The following is a 23,832-nucleotide window of genomic DNA, read 5'->3' as shown; positions in this document are numbered from 1 at the left end:
GCCACCACTTCACGACGTTGGGAACCGTAAGAGCGAGTCTCCAGTAACACCAGAAAAAGTCACTAGAATTGTCGCTGTAGCCGCTTTTTTGAATAAGAGTCGCTGGAGGGGTCTGAAAACCCGTTAAATATTTCGACAAGTTGGCAACACCGATCGAGTGTGTGGATGCACATGGTGACAGTGAGATATATAATGCACTCTAATAAAATACCTGGTAATGATATAAATAATCAAAAAAAGAGGTAAATTACTAACTGTTAATTGATAACATATCTGCATCTGTAATGTTCTGTTCGATGGATGATAAATGAACATTCCATCCTCCACAGGTACGTGATGGTTGCTTTTTGTCAGGGACACACCGTTGACCATGGCCAGACTGATAAATATAAAATAATGAGGGGCACTAATAATTCGCACATTACTGCTACTGCAGTTATATGAGGAAGTGATTTTCAAACGAAACCCATTAAAATGATGTTGTGTTAACATAAATGATTGTACTAAATTTTAAGTTGTTGCATGTTGTGCTAAAACTACATGATTTAAAACTCTTCAGCTACAAAACATGATTTTATGTAATAGAAGCTACATGTTAGACTTAGGATAATATAACAGACATCCAGTCTGTTTTTTTTTAGTGTAACACTGAAATGAGAATCACTGCAGTATTAAATATTCATGAACCATGGTGTGGTCAACGATCCTTGGATAACTATATAAAATGCCTTTGATCTCCTTTACTTTCATTTTCACAACCGTCTGTAAAAACTGTGGCGTCGAAGACCGTTTGGAAAAGGTGAGTTTGACAAATAAATATGTATATTTCAATAGCGTACAACATGTAAGAAACCCCGTAAATCGTCCATTTAGTGATTTTGGGATAACTCCAGCTACACGATGTTCTTCTGAGAAGTCTTTGGCTGGAACGGCAGTTACCATTGCTCTCAAACCGAGTCATTACTTTGTAACTAATATTGATTTCATAACCAATATGAATACAAAAACGTCTTCTAATAATTAGTAAAAGTTATATAAGAACCTTACTTGTATTTTTCCTTGAATAAAATGGCGTAGTATTTACATATAACCTACGCACATTGGCACTCCCGCTAACGGAAAAAACTCACACTGGTCCATTCGGACTAGTGCGCTGCTGAGGCATCACCCACTGCACGGCTGCACTCAGGTTCTCATCCCTGAGGTGGTTTGTCGCATGGCGGGTGCAGCAACGCGTTGTAATCAGCGTGTGCTTCTTCTTGGTGACCTCTATACGCACATCCTCTCTTATACTTTAAATTAACTCTACATTAGTTATAAGACCTAATGCAATGTAAACGGCATGGAAATAGCGGTTATAGGCCTAAGGCATTGTTTGTTGAATTATGACAAGAAAAAACAGCCTGTACATGTTCAGTGCAGACGAGGTCATTGTAGTAGGCTACATATAGAAAATTTAACATATTTTCTCTTTAATTATTTCTCCCTCTGTACCTACACATCACCTTATTCGCATGGATACAACGAAATTAAAGTTTTGCTTTTTGGAACTTTCGGTTTTATTTGTTCATTTAATTTATTCTTTCGGTCGTTTATTTGTTTGTTTATTTTCGGTCCACAACTTCTTGAATCCGCAGGTACGGAACCCGCGGACACCAAGGAATGTCTGCATACAAGAATCCATTTGAGGAACGATTTACTTTAAATCTACTTATAAGATAATTTGTAATTAAGTTTAAATTATAGCCAAGAATCTTTTGTCAGCTTACGTATAGGATAGCCCTGAAATGAGACTAGTACCAATTGTAGTACGACCTGAGGCCTATAGGACACAGCAACTTTCATTTGATTTTAACCCTTTGTGTACTTGATATGATTTTTTTCTCTAAAATTAGGCCTTTTCTTTCAATAGCTTCTAGGCCATAGGAGCCTGTCACCCAAAACCTAGTAGCAATTGTAGTACGACCTGAGGCCTATAGGACAAAGCAACTTTCATTCGATTTTATCCCTTTGTTTAATTGATATGATTTTTTTTCTCTAAAATTAGGCCTTTTTTTGTCAATAGCTCCTAGGCTGTGGGAGCCTGTTACCCAAAACCTAGCACCAATTGTAGTATGACCTGAGGCCTATAGGACACAGCAACTTTCATTCGATTTTAACCCTTTGTGTACTTGAAATGATTTTTTTTCTCTAAAATTAGCCTTTTTTTGTCAATAGCTCCTAGGCCGTGGGAGCCTACGACCCAAAACGCATGCAGTTTTTGGACGTTTGAGTTGCAATGCATCATGGGACAAATATTTGCGGTCCGGACTTAATTCTTATGTATTTGTATCTCTATACACATACATAAGAATACATATACAGTGCTCGAAAGGATACAAGCAAAAGTTGCTGTGTCTTACAGGGCTGAGGTAGTACTACAATTGGCACCAGGTTTTGATGAGTAGTGTACAAGGTTCAAAACCTTTCATTAACATGTTGTTTATGTTGTTAGCAGACAGATAGCTTACAGTGGTACCTCACCCACTGCACGGCTGCACATCAGACTCAAATTGCTGTCTGATGGCTGAACAAAAATCTAATCCTGTATGGCAGCATAGAGGGGAAAACACAGTTGCCCTGTATAGGAAGGGCCAAAGTCGCCTCCACCTGTTGAGGAGACTGAGGTCCTTCGGGGTGTGCAGAGAACTCCTACGGACTTTTTATGACACAGTAGTGGCCTCAGTAGTTCTCTACGCTGTTGTGTGCTGGGCAGGGAGTAGCTCGGACAGAGACAGGAAAAAACTTAACAAGCTTGTTAAGAAAGCTGGCTCTGTCCTGGGCTGCACACTGGACACCATCGAGGAGGTGGCGAACAGAAGGATGCTATTAAAACTGTCATCCATTATGGATAACCCCTCCCACCCCCTGCACCACACTGTGGAGGCTCTGAGCAGCTCCTTCAGCACAAGACTGTTACACCCTCAGTGCAAGAAGGAGCGCTTCCGTCGATCATTCCTCCCCACAGCTATTAGACTTTACAACACATCACTGCAGTGACCACATAATCAATCAATATATATATAATCCCTGTATATGTACATATGTGTGTATGTATATGTGTGTGTGTGTGTGTGTGTATATATGTATGTATGTATATATATATATATATATATTTCAGCAGCTGCTATCCATATACCTAGCATTGTGTATATGTCTCTTTTTTTCTTACATTTTTACTTATATATTTTTACAGTTTTAGAAATAGTTTTTCTATTGTTTTTATTATCTGTATTGTTATTTTTTTGCTGATCCTATGGATCCTGTCCTTTTTTTGTACTGTCTTTTTTTCATTATTGCTGCTGTTTTCTCAAAGAATTTCCCCATTGTGGGATTAATAAAGTCTAATCTAATCTAAAACATCCAATTTTCGGCCGCATATATCAGCAGCATATATCGGCCATCGGCTGACGCTGACTCCTAAATATTGGCATCAGCTATTGAAAAACCCATATCGATCGACCTCTACTAGGCAGAGCCGGGGCCTCGGGCGGAACAGGAGCTAGGGCGGTGCAGCAGCGACCGCCAACTCTCGGCCAACAGGGGGCGCCGACGAGACGGGCAGGATGGGCAGGGCAGACGAGACAGGTGAGGCAGGCAGGACGGGCAAGGCATCAGGCAGGTTCGCGGGCATGGTGGCAGCATCAGGCAGGGCCACGGGCGCGGCAGCAGGCAGGAGGACTGTGTGCGCGGCGGCGGAGGCAGGCCGCGTGCAGAGCGGTGGCAGCAGGTGAGGCCGCAGGCAGAGCGGCTGCAGCCGGCGGGAGGTCGAGCACCTCGGTCAGCGCGTCCAGGGTTGGTGCTTCCCGGTAATACATTGTCCCTTTAAGGGATCATGGGACCCGCGGGATGGCATCCAAAATGGCCCTGACTCTCTCATACTCCAGGTGGCCACCCTGGAATATGGAGGCTGCTGGTGACGGCGGCTGCGCGGCTACGGTGATTCCCGCTGAAGTCTGTATCGGGAGGGGCTCCTCCCGATATTCAGCGGGGAGAGAGACTGCAGGGAGAGAGCAAGCCCTCAGGCACACGGTCGGGACTTCCTCCGCTTTAGTTTCCCTGCGCTTCTTCTTTCTGCTGTGTTTTTGAGCTGGTTGAATTGGGGCTGCCCTGGAGAGAATGAGCGGCTGGAGCCGCTTCTCTGTTAGTCCTTCCCCTAGCTGCCGGAGGTTTTCGGCTATGACGTGCGTGCCCGTGAGCGGGGTCATTTCCTGAAGGAGGGTCCCGCTCTTGCTGGCTTGTCATTAGTCCTCTGTAATAATGGTGCGTTCGATTATTTCTCTCCAAGTCGGAACTCGGATCAAAACGTCACAAAACGTCACGAAAAACGTCACTTCCCGTCGGAAACACGCCTCTTTTATGACGTTGAAGTCGGACAAGATTTTGTTGTCCGAGTTGCCCCTGTGACGTAATTTCAACATGGCGACTTGGTTTATTTGTAGTTTGTTTACCGTTCGAAAAAAGAATATCGCTATGAATGTATTAAAATATTTTATAAAGCTTTTAATGTGGTTTGACTAGTTCGAGTTTCTTGTTTGTCTCTCGGAAAAATCTCAATTTCTCCATTTTCTCCATTTGGAAAACTCCAAATCTGCTAAAATATAAAGCAACACACAGCAACGTGTTCATGGAGGCAGCCATGTTTGTTCCGAGATGTGGGTAGCTCGAACGGGAGATTGTCGGACGTGATGTCACTCAACTCGGAATTTCCAAGTTCCGAGAGAAAAACGAACACACCATAAGTCCGCGTTTTTCAGTTTGTTTCCCCAGTCCGGTCATTGGGTTCGTTCGACTTGCTTACAGCGCTGGCTTAAAGCAACGCATTCTGATCCTGACGCAATGCATTACGGTTAGATGCATTGCGACCTCTCACCCGGTGATTTAAAAACAATTGATTGTGCAGCACCACCCCTATTATATGAAAATGTTACAAATTACTTATTGCATTAGGCAGACAAATTTAATCAATATTAAACAATGAACAATAGGGATGGGTATCGATCAGTATGCACTGGACCGTATTGAAGTGCAGATTTTGTTGCCTTATTTTAGTGTCACTTAAATGCCTTAAAGCTGTTGATTGAAATATTTGCCCACTTTTGCTCAGGCAACAGAAGCAGAACTGCACCTAAAGTTCCATCTCTGGTTCATGTTTCACTTGCTCTGATGTCAGCAGACGCTAGCGTTAGCCAGTAGCTACCTCAAGCCCAGTTAAAAAGCCTAAAGCTGAACAGTCTGCAAGTGTGGCTGCATTTCATTCAAAAAGATTACGACACCAGGATGTGTTTAAAAACAATTGAGTGGAAAGGGGGGGCATCAAATTTAATGACGCATCTGGCGCTGCATGGATACACTTAAAAGCAGGTGGATGCATCATGTTGTGTAAATTTGTTAAAAGTTCTGTATTTATATATATATTTATACATTTAAGTTCATTTATTGTTCAATTTGATGTTCAAATTTGTCATAGAAATAAAATAGGCCATTCTTTAATGATCTGGATTGGTTGTTTAGTCACAATTTCTTCACTCTTATTGTTTATGCATTTATTTTGGAGTTGGTGGTGGGAAGGGGGGGCGCTGCTGGTAATGCCTGCCCAGGTTGCCACATGGGTGAGGACCAGCCCTGAATGTACTGGCACCTGATCGACCCAGTATTTTTCCTGTTGGGCACTTGAACAAGGCCCTTAACCCCAATTTCTCCAGGGACTGGTGGACCTATAATGAAAACACAATGCTTTCATTGAACAGGTCTGGAAGTTGGCGTTTGGAAAATGGGAAGTGCGAGCAGTACCCCAGTGACAGTGGAGAAAAAACCAGAGCTCCTTGATAAAGCTTGGAGGAATGTTATGTGGGACCATAGGTATGAAGCCTGTTTTTGTCAAATATTATCAACAACTTGTTTATTTTTTATTTTTTACTAGCATCATGTATTTTTATGCATATATTTTTAAAATATGCATTAGTTCCATAAACTCCTCCCCCCACACAAGCACACATATAAACACTGGCCAGTGTGTGGCCCTGCAGGTTAGTTCACCAGCTGATCACTGTATTTATCACATACGTTGCATTTATGTATCTCTGTTGTGTATCCTTTGCCTTATATTAAATGTCTGCTTATGCCCTAATTGTTAATTGTCTATTGTCATGGTGTCTCCAATTGTAGCAAGCTGTACCAATGCACATTTTATGTTGCAATAAAGATTCTGAAGATTCTGTTCTTATGTTCGGCAGAGTGACGTCACCACTGGGCCCTTGAACAAGACCCTTAACTCTTGCTTTCTCAAATTTGTATAGCTTTGGTGAAAAGCAGCTGTAAATGAAATATTAATAAATAAATAAACACTTTCTAATAAGAATGTATGATACTTCATTAAGTGGTTTCAGTTGCAGATGACTAATGAGATGTGAAGGAAGCTATAGTAATATGTTATTAGATGTGGGATTGTTAATATTCCTTATGAATTTTGACTAATTCCCATTTCCAATTCCAATGTCTGTTCTTTTAGCACACGTACGGATCTCATGCAATACCTGCATGACTACAAGCCCACTATTGATTCAGTGCCTCAAGCTCGGATTCTTCTAATTGGTCAGATTAAAGCTGGAAAATCGAGCTTCTTCAACTCCATCAACTCTATCTTCCATGGCAACATTACAAGCCAAGCTGGAGCAGGAGAAATGAAAACCAGTCTGACTTTGAAGGTAATGTGATTGTGTAACTCTTCATATCCTGGTATAACATTCGTGTATCCAAATGTCTATATATAATGTTCTTGCTTGAGAGGAAGGACGATATTCTGGTTTGGTGTTTGCTCTACATCTGTTATTTTTAGTTTCACTCTGTTTCAGTTGCTGTTTGTTATCCTCATTGTGCTTTGGGAAGGGACTGACTCTGCTGCAGGATATTTAGTTTGAAGCTATGGAAACCCCACATAACACAGCAAGAACAGGCAACCTCCTCACACACAGAGCCAGAGGCATGATTCGAACTCCCAGCCCTAGAAGTGTGAAGTTGCAGCACCATCCACTGAGCCACTGTCATCATGTTCTTATTGTCATTACCTACTACACTCACCTAAAGGATTATTAGGAACACCTGTTCAATTTCTCATGGCAATCACATGGCAGTTGCTTCAATGCAATTAGGGGCGTGGTCCTGGTCAAGACAATCTCCTGAACTCCAAACTGAATGTCAGAATGGGAAAGAAAGGTGATTTAAGCAATTTTGAGCGTGGCATGGTTGTTGGTGCCAGACGGGCCGGTCTGAGTATTTCACAATCTGCTCAGTTACTGGGATTTTCACGCACAACCACTTCTAGTGTTTACAAAGAATGGTGTGCAAAGGGAAAAACATCCAGTATGCGGCAGTCCTGTGGGCGAAAATGCCTTGTTGATGCTAGAGGTCAGAGGAGAATGGGCTGACTGATTCAAGCTGATAGAAGAGCAACTTTGACTGAAATAACCACTCGTTACAACCGAGGTATGCAGCAAAGCATTTGTGAAGCCACAACACGCACAACCTTGAGGCAGATGGGCTACAACAGCAGAAGACCCCACCGGGTACCACTCATCTCCACTACAAATAGGAAAAAGAGGCTACAATTTGCACGAGCTCACCAAAATTGGACAGTTGAAGACTGGAAAAATGTTGCCTGGTCTGATGAGTCTCCATTTCTGTTGAGACATTCAAATGGTAGAGTCAGAATTTGGCGTAAACAGAATGAGAACATGGATCCATCATGCCTTGTTACCACTGTGCAGGCTGGTGGTGGTGGTGTAATGGTGTGGGGGATGTTTTCTTGGCACACTTTAGGCCCCTTAGTGCCAATTGGGCATCGTTTAAATGAAACAGCCTACCTGAGCATTGTTTCTGACCATGTCCATCCCTTTATGACCACCATGTACCCATCCTCTGATGGCTACTTCCAGCAGGATAATGCACCATGTCACAAAGCTCGAATCATTTCAAATTGGTTTCTTGAACATGACAATGAGTTCACTGTACTACAATGGCCCCCACAGTCACCAGATCTCAACCCAATAGAGCATCTTTGGGATGTGGTGGAACAGGAGCTTGGTGCCCTGGATGTGCATCCCACAAATCTCCATCAACTGCAAGATGCTATCCTATCAATATGGGCCAACATTTCTAAAGAATGCTTTCAGCACCTTGTTGAATCAATGCCACGTAGAATTAAGGCAGTTCTGAAGGCGAAAGGGGGTCAAACACCGTATTAGTATGGTGTTCCTAATAATCCTTTAGGTGAGTGTATGTCCCCATATTCAGCATCAACATCAGATAGGAAAGCCTGAAATTCTCTGTGGTAGAGTCCTCATGTTCAAAATATATTTACAATTTTCACAACAGTGTTCATCACATCACCAAGCTGCACTGTACTGGCACAGAGAGTTTCTTGCTGGATTATACAGTACATTTTAACAGCCTCACACTGAAAAAAATGAAACATTGGATCAACTTAAAATATTATGCATATATTGCTTATATTCTTCATTTTATTTAATATTAATTGGGGCTCTCCGTCTCTCCCCTATATTCTATATTCTTAACTAACCTCCCTGTTGACGATGACTTTTGCGTTACGGAAAAGCTGCTTGATCGTAGGAGTCTAATGGGCACAACAACAGGTAAAGACATGTTTGAAGCTGTGTCAGAAGCAATTGACAAGATGGGATTTGAATGGGGCAAGCTGTGTGGAGTTACGACGGACGGGGCTCCAGATATATGACAGGCGAGCGCAAAAGAATGGCCGCTATGGTATGTGACAAGGTGCAAGATAGCGGAGGTGCACTGAAAAAAATGAAACATTGGATCAACTTAAAATATTACTTCATTTTTTCACTTATTTTTTCAAGTCAGTTCAACTTAAAGTAGTCAATCTAATACACAGGTGTCAAACTCCAGTCCTGGAGGGCCGGAGCCCTGCACATTTTTGGGTTTCCCCTCATTTAACACACCTGATTCAACTCCTTGTGCTAATTACCACACAGTTCTTGAGCTTAATCATTTATGGTGGAACAGGGAAGGGACTAAGCTACACAGGGCTCTGACCCTCCAGGACTGCAGTTTGACACCCTTGCCATAGGGTGTTAAGTCAATGAGTCTCAACCTCTTCCCAAATTGCAAGTCCAAAATGGGTGGCCCATATCTGCCCCATTTTAATGTGCACTCATTTGAACTTATTTTGGCATTCAGCTGCTGTGTTTTACTAATCCACCATAATAAGAAAGACTCAGACCAACATAGCCTTTTCTCATTTAAGCATAACGGGAAAGGTGTTTCCAATCAGGTCTAGAACCAGTCATGCTCACCTGAGAGCTGCATGTGGTGTAAAAGAGAGTTAAACGTATGGCACCAAGCACGAATTATAAAGTTAGACTGCATATCATAATTATTTACTGAGAAAAGGTGAGAGCTTAATGGTGGAAGGAGTGCATTTCCGCTAAAGCAGATATAATGGTTGGTGGCCTTATTGCTTTTAGACCACAACTTGGGATAGAAGAACAAATCAAATCACTTTGCTCATTTAATATTCAGAGTTTCATTTAGAAACCCACCACGATTGAGGATGGTATGGCACTGATATTAGTATTTACCACCTGATGCTCTCACTTTTTCCGGGTTGCCTGTGTTGGTATACGTTAATTAGTCTGAGTAGTGCATTTTGTTCCTATATATGTGTATCCACAAAAAAATCTTCTCAATTGTACAGGTCTGGATGCTTTTCCTAGAGAGCCCAAGCTTGGAGAAGGAGCAAAAAAATAGATTTTCCTCTCAGCCAAATTCTCTCCTTCTTAAACCATAAAAAATAACACACAAGAACCATTTCTGTGGTTTTTGTTTTCTTGCCCTATTCATCACAATCGCGGTAGATTAAAAAAAAAAAAAAAAAGATTTGTTAAGTCAAAAACAGTACTGTGTCATGCTATGCAAATATATATCAAGCACCATTGGTCTACAGGGGAGTGGGTGGTACCAGGAGCTGCTCAGAAAACACCTAACACCTTTCTGCATATATTAATCATCCAAGGGCAGGACTGGCAATCAAATACAACCCCCACACCATTAAAATATATACCAATCCGGAGAATCATCCAATATATTTCCAAGAGCTCTTCTGCTAATTTTTTGATACCAACATGCTATAAAAATCACATGTCAGCAGAAAAACCACCAGGACTACAGCACTCTAATTATCAAGATCAGTCAGAACAGCAAACCTTCAAATTAAAATAATAAAAAGTTGTAAGGTCCTTTTTGGTCAGAGTCTTTCTCATGATGGTGGGTAAATCTGGGCTGGCTCTTCTGATCCTCATAACTTCTTGTGCGCATATTACAATGGGGCAGATATGTGGAAGTGGAGACTCATTGACTTAACACCCTATGGCAAGGGTGTCAAACTGCAGTCCTGGAGGGTCAGAGCCCTGTGTAGCTTAGTCCCTTCCCTGTTCCACCATAAATGATTCAGCTCAAGAACTGTGTGGTAATTAGCACAAGGAGTTGAATCAGGTGTGTTAAATGAGGGGAAACCCAAAAATGTGCAGGGCTCCGGCCCTCCAGGACTGGAGTTTGACACCTGTGTATTAGATTGATTACTTTAAGTTGAACTGACTTGAAAAAATAAGTGAAAAAATGAAGTAATATTTTAAGTTGATCCAATGTTTCATTTTTTTCAGTGCACCTCCGCTCTCTTGCACCTTGGCACACACCATAGCGGCCATTCCTTTGCGCTCACCTGTCATAGCTGGAGCCCCATCCATTGTAACTCCACACATGCCCCATTCAAATCCCATCTTGTCTATTGCATCTGACACAGCTTCAAACATGTCTTTACCTGTTGTTGTGCCCTTTAGACTCCTACGATCAAGCAGCTTTTCCGTAACGCAAAAGTCATCGTCAACAGGGAGGTTAGTTAAGAATATAGAATATAGGGGAGAGACGGAGAGCCCCAATTAATATTAAATAAAATGAAGAATATAAGCAATATATGCATAGAAGAATATAATATGGATGGTTACACGTTCTTCCACAGAGAACTGATAGGCAAGAGGTGGTGTTGCAGTATACGTAAAAGAAAACTTGCAGGCAAGGGAGCTCACAGATAAAAATATAAGTACAGAAGCTGTATGGGTAAAACTAGATGCTAAAAACTCAAATGGCCTAATTGTCGGGGTTTGTTGTAGAGCACCTAATGTAGCTGCAGAGGAAAGCAGAATGTTATATGACGATATCAGGATTATGAGTAATAAAAATGATGTGGTGGTTATGGGTGATTTTAAGTTACCTGGGATACAGTAGGACATAGTTTCTGGCTCTTCTGTAAATGAACTTGAGATGGTGGAATTAGTACAGAATTGTTTTTTTACTCAGTTTGTTAATACCCCTTACAGGGGGGAAGCCCTTCTTGATCTTGTTTTCTCTAATAACTATAGAACCACTGGACGGTAGTGATCATAACATGGTTAAATTTGAGGTTAATTTTTGTGGTGTATGTGTACACACACACACAAGATTAAAATAAAAGGAGGGGGGATTTTTAAATAGAAAAAACTGTTAATTTGTTGACCTCTGACCTGTTTGGTAATTGGTTGAAATGGGGTGATATATAGGTTTGCCCGCCAACAGAAAAGACAAGAATAACGGGGTGCCGAGAAGAGAGAACTAGTTTAATTGTTAACTCTGTTTAGCGTATTGCTAAACTAATAAAAGGATCCTGTTTCACTGAAAAAAAGAGAATTGTTGGACCAACTTTAAAAAATTGCTTCGATTGGTAACACACAAATTAATAAAGTTTTTTCAAATCAAGTTAACAACTTTAATTAACCCATTTGTTTTAAGTTAGGTGTACTGAATAATCTGATTACATTCAAATCAATAGTTTTTATTAATGCAACTGAAATTTTAGACAAGTCAACTTAAAGTTTGCAGTTCTTACAAAAAAGTTATTTGCTTTATAGAAAAGTAAAATACTGCACCGTAACAACCTATAGTATGATTTCAAGGTCTTTTTCTGTGTACTTGCATTTACTATATTAAATATATTTAAAATACAGTACCAATGAAATGCATTTACTAAAAAAAATTTATACAATCTTTTGTTTTCAGATTTTATTATGTACAACCATATAAATGACTTCTTTGTCCATTTCTCTAAATGAAACATGCACTAAATGCATATTTAGAATAGATATGACAAGAAATGATCATAACTATGTTGATTTAACAAGTTGTCAAAATTCCACTGAGCAACAGCTAGCACAATTTTAAAAAGTGCATAACAATTGGCCTATAAACAAAATTCTTTCAAAAATCCTTTCAAACAAAAATACAGTACCTGTTTATACAGCAGGTGAATATTATACAACTAAACAATATAACTGAATATTGGATGGAATTTTTCTTTCCCATCATTACAATGTAGAGCAGCAAAACAACTCTCCCATTTTCCTGGCAGCCAAAGGAGTTCTAAAGTCTGAAATCACTAATTTGCAGGATAGTAAGGGCCTTATAATTGAAGATGAAATTGATATAGTCAATGAGTTTAATGATTATTTTACACTGGTGTTTACAGTAGAGAACACAAGTAACTTACCACCATTTAGTACAAAACTGAGGCTGATGTGGTAGAAAACCTAGCTAAGCTCAAAATAAATAAATCACCGGGCCCTGATGGCATCTTACCTATAGTTTTAAAAGAGATGAGGGATATTATTAGCCAACCTTTAACTTTGCTATTCCAGAAATCGTTATCTGCTGGTGTGGTATCTTCGGATTGGAAGCATGCTAATATAATGCCCATATTCAAAAAAGGGGATAGAAGTAATTAAGGAAACTATAGGCTAGTCAGTTTCATTTGCATAACTGGAAAAGTAATGGAAGCTATAATCCAAGTGAAAATGGTAGATTACCTGGATTTAGTAGAGGTAGTGTCACGTTTGGCGAAGGAGGCGAGCAGGGAAGTAGGAGAGCAAGCCAGGACTTCAGGTAAACTGGGTTTAATTAACCAAAAACGGACAAGCACGGACAATGCACGACAATACAATGACAGATCTGGGGTACACTGACTTAGACACGGACTAAATACAAGAGACAGGCTAAGGGTAACGAATCAGGTAAGAACAATCAGGGAATCACACGAGGTAACGAGGTGGGCGTGGCACAAATCGGGAGCGGACGGAGCGGGGCGTGACAGGTAGATCCTGTTTAACTAATTTACTTGAGTTCTTTGAGGAAGCTACAAGAGAAATTGATCACAAAAAGGCCTATGATCTACTTAGATTTCCAGAAGGCCTTTGATGTTGTCCCCCACAAACGGCTCTTGCTTAAGCTCAAAGCTGCAGGGATTTTAGGAACTGTGGCAGCTTGGATCAAAAACTGGTTAACAGACAGGAAGCAACGAGTAGTTATTAGGCACAATGTCACAGTGGGCCAGCGTTCATAGTGGGGTACCACAGGGATCAATTTTAGGACCACTATTGTTCCTAATTTACATTAATGATACTGACACCAATACATACAGTAAACTGGTTAAATTTGTGGGCTACAACGGGATCTTGATTTAATTAGTGACTGGGCTGATACCTGGCAGATGCCTCGCCAGTGTGGGGAAGCAATTAAATAGGCCAGTAGGATGTTGGGTTACTTCTCTAGGTGTGTGGAGTTTAAGTCAAGAGAGGTGATGCTACGATTATACAATTCCTTGGTAAGACCCCACCTACAATATTGTGTGCAGGTTTGGTCACCATACCTTGAAAATGACATTGCTGCCTTAGAAAGGGTGCAAGAATGGCCTACAAGAATGACTCCTGGTCTTAGAGGAATGTCTTATGAGGAGAGGTTATCTGAGCTGAATCTGTTTAGCCTCAAGCAAAGGAGACTAAGGGGGGACATGATCCAGGTATATAGGATTCTAACAGGTCTGGATGCTGTTCAGCCAAATGGCTATTTCAATATTAGTTTAAATACTATAACTCGTGGCCTTAGGTGAAAATTAGCGGGAGAACATTTTAAAACGAATTTGAGAAAGCACTTCTTTACACAGCGTGTAGTTAGAGTATGGAATAGTCTTCCTGTTAGTGTAGCGCAAGCTAAAACCCTGGGTTCCTTCAAATCAGAGCTAAATAAGATTTTAACAACTCTGAGGTGTTAGTTAAGTTTTCCCCAAACGAGCTTGATGGGCCGAATGGCCTCCTCTCGTTTGTAAATTTCTTATGTTCTTAAAATCAAAAGCACAGGCTTTATTTGACACTTGGTAGTTTAAGTTTGTTGACAAGTCTTTGATTTACAGCACAACTGTGTTTCTTTACATGCTAACGTTGTTGAAGTCCTGCATTTTTTCCAGGCACATTATTCCTGCAACTTTAGTGAGGCGCTGTTTTATAAAGTTCCCATCCGAGAAAGATGCACATAAGAGCATATAAGATAAGTACGCATTTGCACTTTTACAAACAATCGATTGTTGCACGTATCGTTCTTAAAGGTGAATGCGTACTTGCGCACCAGTTATGTGCACCCCTGATTATACTCTTTCATCACTGCGAGTTTCCCTGCAAATGAAACACACATTTCCCCTTGACTTCAGTGAAGAAGTATTAATTTTCCCATCGTGTTTGCATTTCTTTGGTTCGGCCTGAGCTGAAGAATTCCTTGCCAGTGGCCACCAAATTATATCAGTTTGAGATGCCTGCTAAACTGTATAAGCAGCAAGAAGATGAATGACATCATGTGTCTTCTTCCAGTATCGCACTTACCAGGTGAGGGCGGGCCGAGGTGGACAGCCACTGGCATTCTTACTGTGTGACACCATGGGATTGGAGGCAACTGATGATGGAGGTGTGAAAATTGAAGATATTGAGAACATCCTGAAGGGCTACGTACCGGACAAGTACCAGGTAAGAACTGTGTATCTAACCATACCTCAAAAACAACTGCTATATGAATACAGGAAATTAAATCTCATTCACTGTTTTAGCATAATGTACTGTTGCTACATAAATGTCATACGAAAGGACACACACTGAAAAAAATGAAACATTGGATCAACTTAAAATATTACTTCATTTTTTCACACTTATTTTTTCAAGTCAGTTCAACTTAAAGTAGTCAATCTAATACACAGGTGTCAAACTCCAGTCCTGGAGGGCCGGAGCCCTGCACATTTTTGGGTTCACCTTCATTTAACACACCTGATTCAACTCCTTGTGCTAATTACCACACAGTTCTTGAGCTGAATCATAGCATCTAAAAGCAATAAGGCCACCAACCATTATATCTGCTTTAGCGGAAATGCACTCCTTCCACCATTAAGCTCTCACCTTTTCTCAGTAAATAATTATGATATGCAGTCTAACACAGTCTAGCTTTATAATTTGTGCTTGGTGCCATACATTTAACTCTCTTTTACACCACATGCAGCTCTCAGGTGAGCATGACTGGTTCTAGACCTGATTGGAAACACCTTTTCCGTTACGCTTAAATGAGAAAAGGCTATGTTGGTCTGAGTCTTTCTTATTATGGTGGATTAGTAAAACACAGCAGCTGAATGCCAAAATAAGTTCAAATGAGTGCACATTAAAATGGGGCAGATATGGGCCACCCATTTTGGACTTGCAATTTGGGAAGAGGTTGAGACTCATTGACTTAACACCCTATGGCAAGGGTGTCAAACTGCAGTCCTGGAGGGTCAGGGCCCTGTGTAGCTTAGTCCCTTCCCTGTTCCACCATAAATGATTCAGCTCAAGAACTGTGTGGTAATTAGCACAAGGAGTTGAATCGGGTGTGTTAAATGAGGGGAAACCCAAAAATGTGCAGGGCTCCGGCCCTCCAGGACTGGAGTTTAACACCTGTGTATTAGATTGACTACTTTAAGTTGAACTGACTTGAAAAAATAAGTGTGAAAAAATGAAGTAATATTTTAAGTTGATCCAATGTTTCATTTTTTTCAGTGCACATTGCATTTTGCTTGATTTTCCTATGATCTCAGAGTCAATGCATGTCTGTATGTGTCATTCACACCTTCTTGTTTAGTTCAACCCTGCACAGCCAATGAAAGCTGATGACTGTCAGGCGTGCAGCACATTGGCTCTTAAGGACAGGATCCACTGTGTGGTGTATGTGATAGACGTCTCCACAATTGGAATTCTGGATCAAGGAATGAACATGAAAATTGATGAAATCAGAAAGAGAACTAACTTGGCAGGTCAGTGAGTGTGGAGAACAGGGAGGGAGGTGGCATCTGTGACTGTGGGGGAGGGAGGTTGGATCTGGGGAGGTCAAAATTCATAAGCAACTATTTATATTGATGTTATAATATGCTTTTACACCTGCTTTTCCTGAACCATGAATAATACTGAATAATCATACGGGAAAGTGAAAATGTAAGTTCACCCCTGAGATGACTTTAATAATGTATTTGGATATTCAGTATGAACACAGAGAAGTTCAGTTTACTGGACTGGAAAATGGCAAACTGAATGTTTTCCGTAGCTTTGTCAGAAACAGTACTCATGTCATAACTGATGGAGCTTCTGGACGCTCCTCCACACAGAGCTGCTCCATCTGTGAGAAACTGTAGGGCTTTTTTTTAACATAGGGACCACTTAAGGGGATGGGAATGAATATTGGGGCATGATCATGAGCTGAGCTGAACACATGTGGATACAGGAAGGGCAGAGTGATGCTGGCAGGTGCCTCTGAGTAAGACATCAGTGTGCTGATTGCTATGAGTTTGCTTAAGAAACTGTCACCCGATGACGGCTTATTCCATAGAACATGTAATATGTCACTATTGAGACATTTCTGTTGCTGTTTTTAGATGTGCCTCTAGTGGTGCTACTGACCAAAGTGGACAAAGCATGTCCTCATGTGGACAAGGACTTGACGAAGGTCTACCATAGCTGCTACATAAAGGATCTGGTGAGTTTCAGGGTCTAACACTGTAATCAGTACTAAAGCCTGCACCGACGTATCAGTAAAGTATTGGTGGAAACTTGCAGCAGATGCCCTGGGGTGTCTGAACCTTTGGCTTATTATATTCCAATGGCTCACAAAACTTTATCTCAATTTTATTTTCTAAAACATATTTTCAGGTAGAAAAATGACCCTGTGGCCTCACATCTCCATAACCCAGCATCCTGGCCTGGGTGTCTCCTTCCTCAGGTCCTCTGTTACCTCGGATAGGTTCACCATGTACTGAATGGGGGTTATGGATGGATGGATAACAAATTTGTGTCCAAAATTTACATTTACATTTACAGCATTTGGGTTAAGAATACTATCACATTATATCACTATAAAAAACACTGTTAGCAAGTAGTACAATTTTTTGACATTTAATTGCCCTCAGGAGCTTTAGAACTTTAGTTATACAGTGGTACCTTGAAACATGAACTTACTTCATTCCAGAAGGCTGGTCGAGTTAAGATTTGGTTCCAAGTCAAATTTCTCCATAAGAAATAATGTAATTGAATTTAATCCATTCCAAACCTCCAATTGATTACCCATTTAAACCTATCAACCTAGCTAACTAATGATACAATCAATCAACAATCAATAAAAAACTAATACAGACGTGAAAAACCACACATACAAAAGCAATAAACATGAAATAAATGACAATTTATTATCATTTTGTTGAAACAATGTTGGTGAGAGACTTTGCAGTTGTATTCCTTTTACATATATATATGTATACATTCAGGGTACATAAAAAATACATAACCAAAATGCATTATGTTATATGGCGAAACAAAAATGTCTGTCATTTCATGTTACGCTGTATCAGTTTGTTTCGTGGTGGCACAAAATATACTGTTTTTGACAACATTTTTTTTATTATTTGGATGACGGTTTGCAATGTTACACGCTATCACATGGGATGTGGCACTTATATGGAAGTTTTTATTGGATTTTATTACTTGTAACCCACAGAAGACAATCTACAAATGTGTACCATGATCCACAAATATGTATTTTTTTTAACTTGTGTTGTGTAAAATCGTATCCAGAAATAAACAGAGGAATTTGTACATATGGAACGTGTTTTGCACATTCGTGGATCACGTCCTGCCTATTTGCAGATTGTTACATTTGTGGCTTCTCTGGCAAGCAGTTTTAACATTTAATCAAGTCACACTCCTATCCGTAATTACATTTTAGATATTCACAATAGCTTTTCTCCTAGTCAAAACTGTAGTCTTACTAGTCAAAAAGAGCATTTCAGATATCCACAATGGCATTTTTCCTATCCACAATTGTCATTTCAGATATCCACATCGTCATTTTTCCTAGGAGAAATTACGTCACTTTTGCCATTCATGTCTCTTAGGATTTTAATTTTGGATACCCACAATTATATTTCAGATATCCAGAATATTCATTCTGGATATCTGTATTTGAATTCTTACTAGGAAAAACTCCCATTTCAGATATCTGCAATCCAATTATTAATAGTCATAATTTTAAGAGATATCTGCAATACATATCCAATCTAGCGATTAAATGTTAAAATGGCTTGCCATAGGCTTCCCTCCTGTTTATTTGCAAATTTTTGTACAATTTATACCACAAAAGTGCCCCAAAGAGGTCGGCGTGGGAAAATATTTCTTAAATAGTTCTGCGTTACCTTGCAATAGATTTGTGATCCCGCTGCATTTGCCTACTGGTTATTAGCTGCAATGTGACCGCATGGATAACCCTAAATAATACATGTGTCCTGTTAAGTGTGCTTTAAGCTTTAAACAATGTTTATATGCGGCTTCCACCATAAACAGTAAAGCACACTTAACTGTACATGGAGTTATATGGTTGTCTTTAGAGGTAAAAATATAACGTATGTAGCCCTGAAATAATGCGGCCTCTTGGTGAAAAATTTAAGACGTTTTGGTCCTAAAGGCCTTCCATAAGAAGTTGCAGTGAGCGCATTTTCTGCTTGCAGGCAAATATGCACATGGCTCATATTTTGAAACTAATAATTTAACGCTGAGCAAGCGGGCGAGTGTTGTGCAGACGCAAACACGTAGTGAGGATGGTTTTTCTGCTGGCGAGTGCATATGTACCCATGGTTTTTATGTGCGCAAGTTTTGAGACTAATTAAACGCCATAGACCCCTTCAAGGTCTGAACTGATACAGTTGAACGCTTCTCAACCCATACAAGTTTTAGCAGGAATGGTTGAGTTCCAACATTTTGCTTGAGGCACAAGTTGAAAAAGATTCGACAGACCCGTTTGATATCAGAGTTGGTTGAGTTAAGAGGTGTTCGAGTTCCGAGGTTCTACTGTACATTCACAATTGGCAGCATCTGCTAAAGGCAGATTTATACCATTTCAGTTGTGACTTATTACAACCTTGCTTGACACTAATCTTGCGATACAGCAGCTGGAAAAAAATACATGAATGTATTTGTCTCACTGCAGATCTACAGAGCTGGCAGTTCTCTGGGCATCCCACCGTCAAATGTGATTCCAGTGAAGAATTACTATGACGAGATTGAGCTGAATGACACCTGTGACATCCTGCTCCTCATGGCTATAAAGCAGATGCTCAACTTTGCTGACAATTACTTTGAAAACTGTGAGGAAAACACAGAGTAGATGAGTTTATCATATTGAGGAGTTGTGCCATTGCCTCACTCTGTCCATGTCCTTATATTCTACGCCACAATTTAGGTCCCTGTAAACCTGCATTAGGCTGTTTCTGTATCTTTCCTGACATACAAACCTTTTTATAACCTGGATTGGATGAATTCTCTTTTCACGTGAATATGAATGATGCTCAAATATAATCCAATATATAAGATAACCAAGTACACACTCAAATCCTGCACTAGATTAGATGCTATGCTAATGATTCCAGAATAGCTCACTGTCTGTCTCAGTCTTAACCATGATTTGGTTCAGTGTTCTGCATCTATATTTTGAGTTTGCCTCAGTGTCTCTGTCAATTTGATTACTAGAGTATAGGTTTCAGGTGTTCAGTTGCCTTGTGTACACCAACTATTATTCATGATTTTCTGAGATAGCCCATTAAATACTTATTGGTTTAATTGCCATAAATGTATGTAATGGACATGTTAGTTTGACTTGTGTAAACCAAAAAATAAAATATATAATATGGTGACATTGTCTTATTTTTTGTGATTTCACAAATATTTCCATGTACATAAAACCGGTGAAATATATGTGATATAAATTGACAACAAATGGAAACTCTATGAGAATTCAATTGGGGGAATATAAGTGCTTGTGCAGCTGAGAGGGGCTGTGGACCTGTATGTGAAGGGGGTGGACTTATTGATTTTTATTAAATCTCTTGAGAAACTTTCAACACAAATTTTGGCACCAACATGCTAAATCACTCGGAGTCTTTTCCTTATATGTAGAACATACACCTCAGCTCTGTAACTGACACGTCATCTGTGTCATCCATCCATTTTCTGAAATTGCTTATCCTGATCATGGTTGGGGAGGGTCCAGAGTATCCCAGAGGCTATGGGCGCAAGGCAGGCAACAACCCAAGATGAGGTGCAGGCAGCAGTTCTCGAACTCATTAGAACTTGAATTTCTTAAAAGTCGAACCAACCAGTTTGAAAAAAAATTACCTAGAGCTCGATCTGAATCTCAGAAGTCAAACCGTGAACGCCGACCTAAGATAACTGGTACGTGCGGGGAAAAGAGTCACGCGGCATGTCTCTCAGCGGAAACAAAGGGTAAAGCTTCAGTCTCAGCCTCGCATTAGCTGTGATAGCAACGTGCATGTTTACACTAATTGAATACATACACTGCTCAAAAAAATTAAAGAAACACATCAGATCTCAATGGGAAAAAAATCATGCTGATATCTATACTGATATGGACTAGGTAATGTGTTAGGAATGAAAGGATGCCACATTGTTTGATGGAAATGAAAATTATCAACCTACAAAGGCTGAATTCAAAGAGACCCCAAAAAATCAAAGTGAAAAGATGATGCGGCAGACTAGTCCATTTTGCTGAAATTTCATTGCAGCAACTCAAAATCGTACTCAGTAGTTTGTATGGTCCCCACGTGCTTGTAGGCATGCCTGATAATGTCGGGGCATGCTCCTAATGAGATGACGGATGGTGTCCTGGGGGATCTCCTCCCAGTTCTGGACCAGGGCATCACTGAGCTCCTGGACGGTCTGAGGTGCAACCTGGCGGTGTCAGATGGGTCAAAACATAATGTCCAAGAGGTGTTCTATTGGATTTAGGTCAGGCAAGCGTGGGGGCCAGTTAGTGTTATCAATTCCGTCATCATCCAGGAACTGCCTGCATGCTCTCACCACATGAGGCCGGGCATTGTCGTACACCAGGAAGAACCCAGGACCCACTGCACCAGCATGGGGTCTGACAATGGGTCCAATTATTTCATTCCGATACCTCAAGGTGCTGTTGTCTAGCCTGTAGAGGTCTGTGTGTCCCCCCATGGATATGCCTCCCCAGACCATCACTGACCCACCACCAAACTGGTCATGTTGAACAATGTTACAGGCAGCATTACATTCTCCACAGCTACTCCAGACCCTTTTACGTCTGTCACATGTGCTCAGGGTAAACCTGCTCTCATCTTTGAAAAGCACAGGGCACCAGTGGCAAACCTGCCAATTCTGGTATTCTATGGCAAATGCCAATCAAGGTCCACAGTGCTGGGCAGTGAGCACAGGACCCACTAGAGGATGTCAGGCCCTCAGGCCACCCTCAGGAAGTCTGTTTCTGATTGTTTGGTCAGAGACATTCACACCAGTGGCCTGCTGGAGGTCATTTTGTAGGGTTCTGGCAGTGCTCATCCTGTTCCTCCTTGCACAAAGGAGTAGATACCGGTCCTGCTGATGGGTTAAGGACCTTCTACAGCCCTGTATAGCTCTCCTAGAGTAACTGCCTGTCTCCTGGAATCTCCTTCATGCCCTTGAGACTGTGCTAGGAGACACAGCAAACCTTCTGGCAATGGCATGTATTGATGCACCATCCTGGAGGAGTTGGACTACCTGTGCAACCTCTGTAGGGTCCAGGTATCGCTTCATGCTACCAGTAGTGACACTGACCGTAGCTAAATGCATAAATAATGAAAACACAGTAAGAAAAGATGAGGAGGGAAAAATGTCAGTGGCCTCCACCTGTTAAGCCATTCCTGTTTTGGGGGTCTTCTTATTGTTGCCCCTCTAGTGCACCTTTCATTAACACCAAAGCAGCTTAACTGATCATGTCAAGATCTCAGAAGTTTAATTGACTTGATGCTATACTCTGATTAAAAAGTGTTCCTTTAATTTTTTTAAGCAGTGTATATTTAAACAGTAAAAATACATTTAGACAATGATAGACTGTAACAGTAATTATTATATAATAAAATACATTTAAAAATAAAGATTTCTTATTCATTATTTTAATATTAATAATAAACCATTAATATGTTTAATTATAATAATATTGTCGTGCCGAGCTGGGACGGGACGGAGACAAAGGCGCAGACGTCGCAGTGTATCGAGGAATATGGGGTTTAATTACAGGTAAGGCAGGCAAAATGCAGACGGACAATACAATGACCGGACGGGGAAAACAAACTGAAACGCGGATAAAATACAGAGGACTAATGACAACAACCATAAACAGCTGGGGGATTCCACACGGAGTTTAATGAGGGGGCGTGGCACACGGAAGGAGCGGACCATCGGGGCAGGACACATTGTTTGGATACATTTATTTTCTTACTTTAAAAATTACTGTTTTGATAAATGTGCTTAGATGTGTTTATTACAGTATTTGCGTTTCTTGTTTTATGCAGTTCATTTTGTGTTTAAATGCTAAAAAAAAAACATATTTAGGTGTAATTTTTGGGGCCGGGAACCATTTAATTGGTTTTCCATTATTTCTTATGGGGAAAATTCGATCACAACTTGAACTTTTTAGGATTCGATCCGGAGTTCTGAATGGATTAAATTCGAGTTCTGAGGTACCACTGTACATTGGCTTTTCCCCTCTTCATTCAGAACAATTCTGTAACCAAGCATCTATGCCTAACCAAGATACAGTGTAAATGTTAGTGTTAGTAGCATGGACTGAAAGTTCAGTATGCATTGCTAATAAAATAATAATGAAATGTGTGCATTAATAATAAAAATGCTATACATTCAAAACATAAAATATCTTCAGAGACAAGAGAAAATATATTTCAAACATTATTGTGTGCCTCTGTATACAACGAATAAACGGTCTTTAGAATTTAATGCCAGGTTAAGTTTCTTCTGCTTCCAAATTCAATCTGAGCTAAGAAAATAGTATCATACGTGTAAAGTACAGTGTACAAAGTACAATGAAATTCTTACATATATGCCTTCTCCACAGACCATAGACAATTAACAAGACAGAACAACATTACAGTACAAATAAATACTAAGTAGGCCTGGGTGATGTTACAGTATGCACATGCAACTCTTACATCGCAGCCGAGTAGCGATCAGGCTTTTGCAAACCTTCTCACTATACATACATTATACCATGGTATAAGATATTTTTATAAGCAACATTATTTTTTAATCCAATTCCAGAATTTAGAAATTATTGCGGCAATATTCTCTGAGATGGAGGGGTTTAGGTTTTGCGGAACATTTATATTATGTTACAGGAAACAAAAACTTTGCAATTTTAATGATTGTTAATTTTCAAAATGATCTAGTATATATTTGCATGAGCTCTGCAAACAATCATACTCACCTTCATCCTTGTTTAAATCACTCATAGACATGTTTGTGAGAAATT

At 40.3% G+C, this 23,832-nt stretch overlaps 1 protein-coding gene across 3 annotated transcripts; it reads left to right on the top strand.

The window, feature by feature from the left end:
• On the top strand, window positions 1-20,179 carry LOC140582321 (interferon-induced protein 44-like). Of its 3 annotated transcripts, none has more exons than XM_072706677.1 (8): window positions 1-242; window positions 786-799; window positions 5,790-5,901; window positions 6,551-6,746; window positions 14,802-14,954; window positions 16,090-16,261; window positions 16,877-16,977; window positions 19,477-20,179. In XM_072706677.1, exons 1-8 carry the CDS (start codon window positions 166-168, stop codon window positions 19,651-19,653), a joined length of 1,002 nt encoding a protein of 333 aa, XP_072562778.1. In that variant the 5' UTR covers window positions 1-165; the 3' UTR covers window positions 19,654-20,179. The 3 variants fall into 3 exon arrangements, with proteins under 3 accessions (XP_072562778.1, XP_072562779.1, XP_072562780.1); XM_072706678.1 differs by having other exon boundaries at window positions 1-329; XM_072706679.1 differs by lacking the exon at window positions 786-799 and having other exon boundaries at window positions 1-329.
• The last annotated feature ends 3,653 nt before the right edge of the window (window positions 20,180-23,832 follow it).

This window comes from Paramormyrops kingsleyae, chromosome 24 (genome assembly GCF_048594095.1).
Source record: "Paramormyrops kingsleyae isolate MSU_618 chromosome 24, PKINGS_0.4, whole genome shotgun sequence".
In the NCBI taxonomy this organism is placed as follows: domain Eukaryota; kingdom Metazoa; phylum Chordata; class Actinopteri; order Osteoglossiformes; family Mormyridae; genus Paramormyrops; species Paramormyrops kingsleyae.
This window is presented reverse-complemented; position numbering and strand designations above follow the sequence as displayed.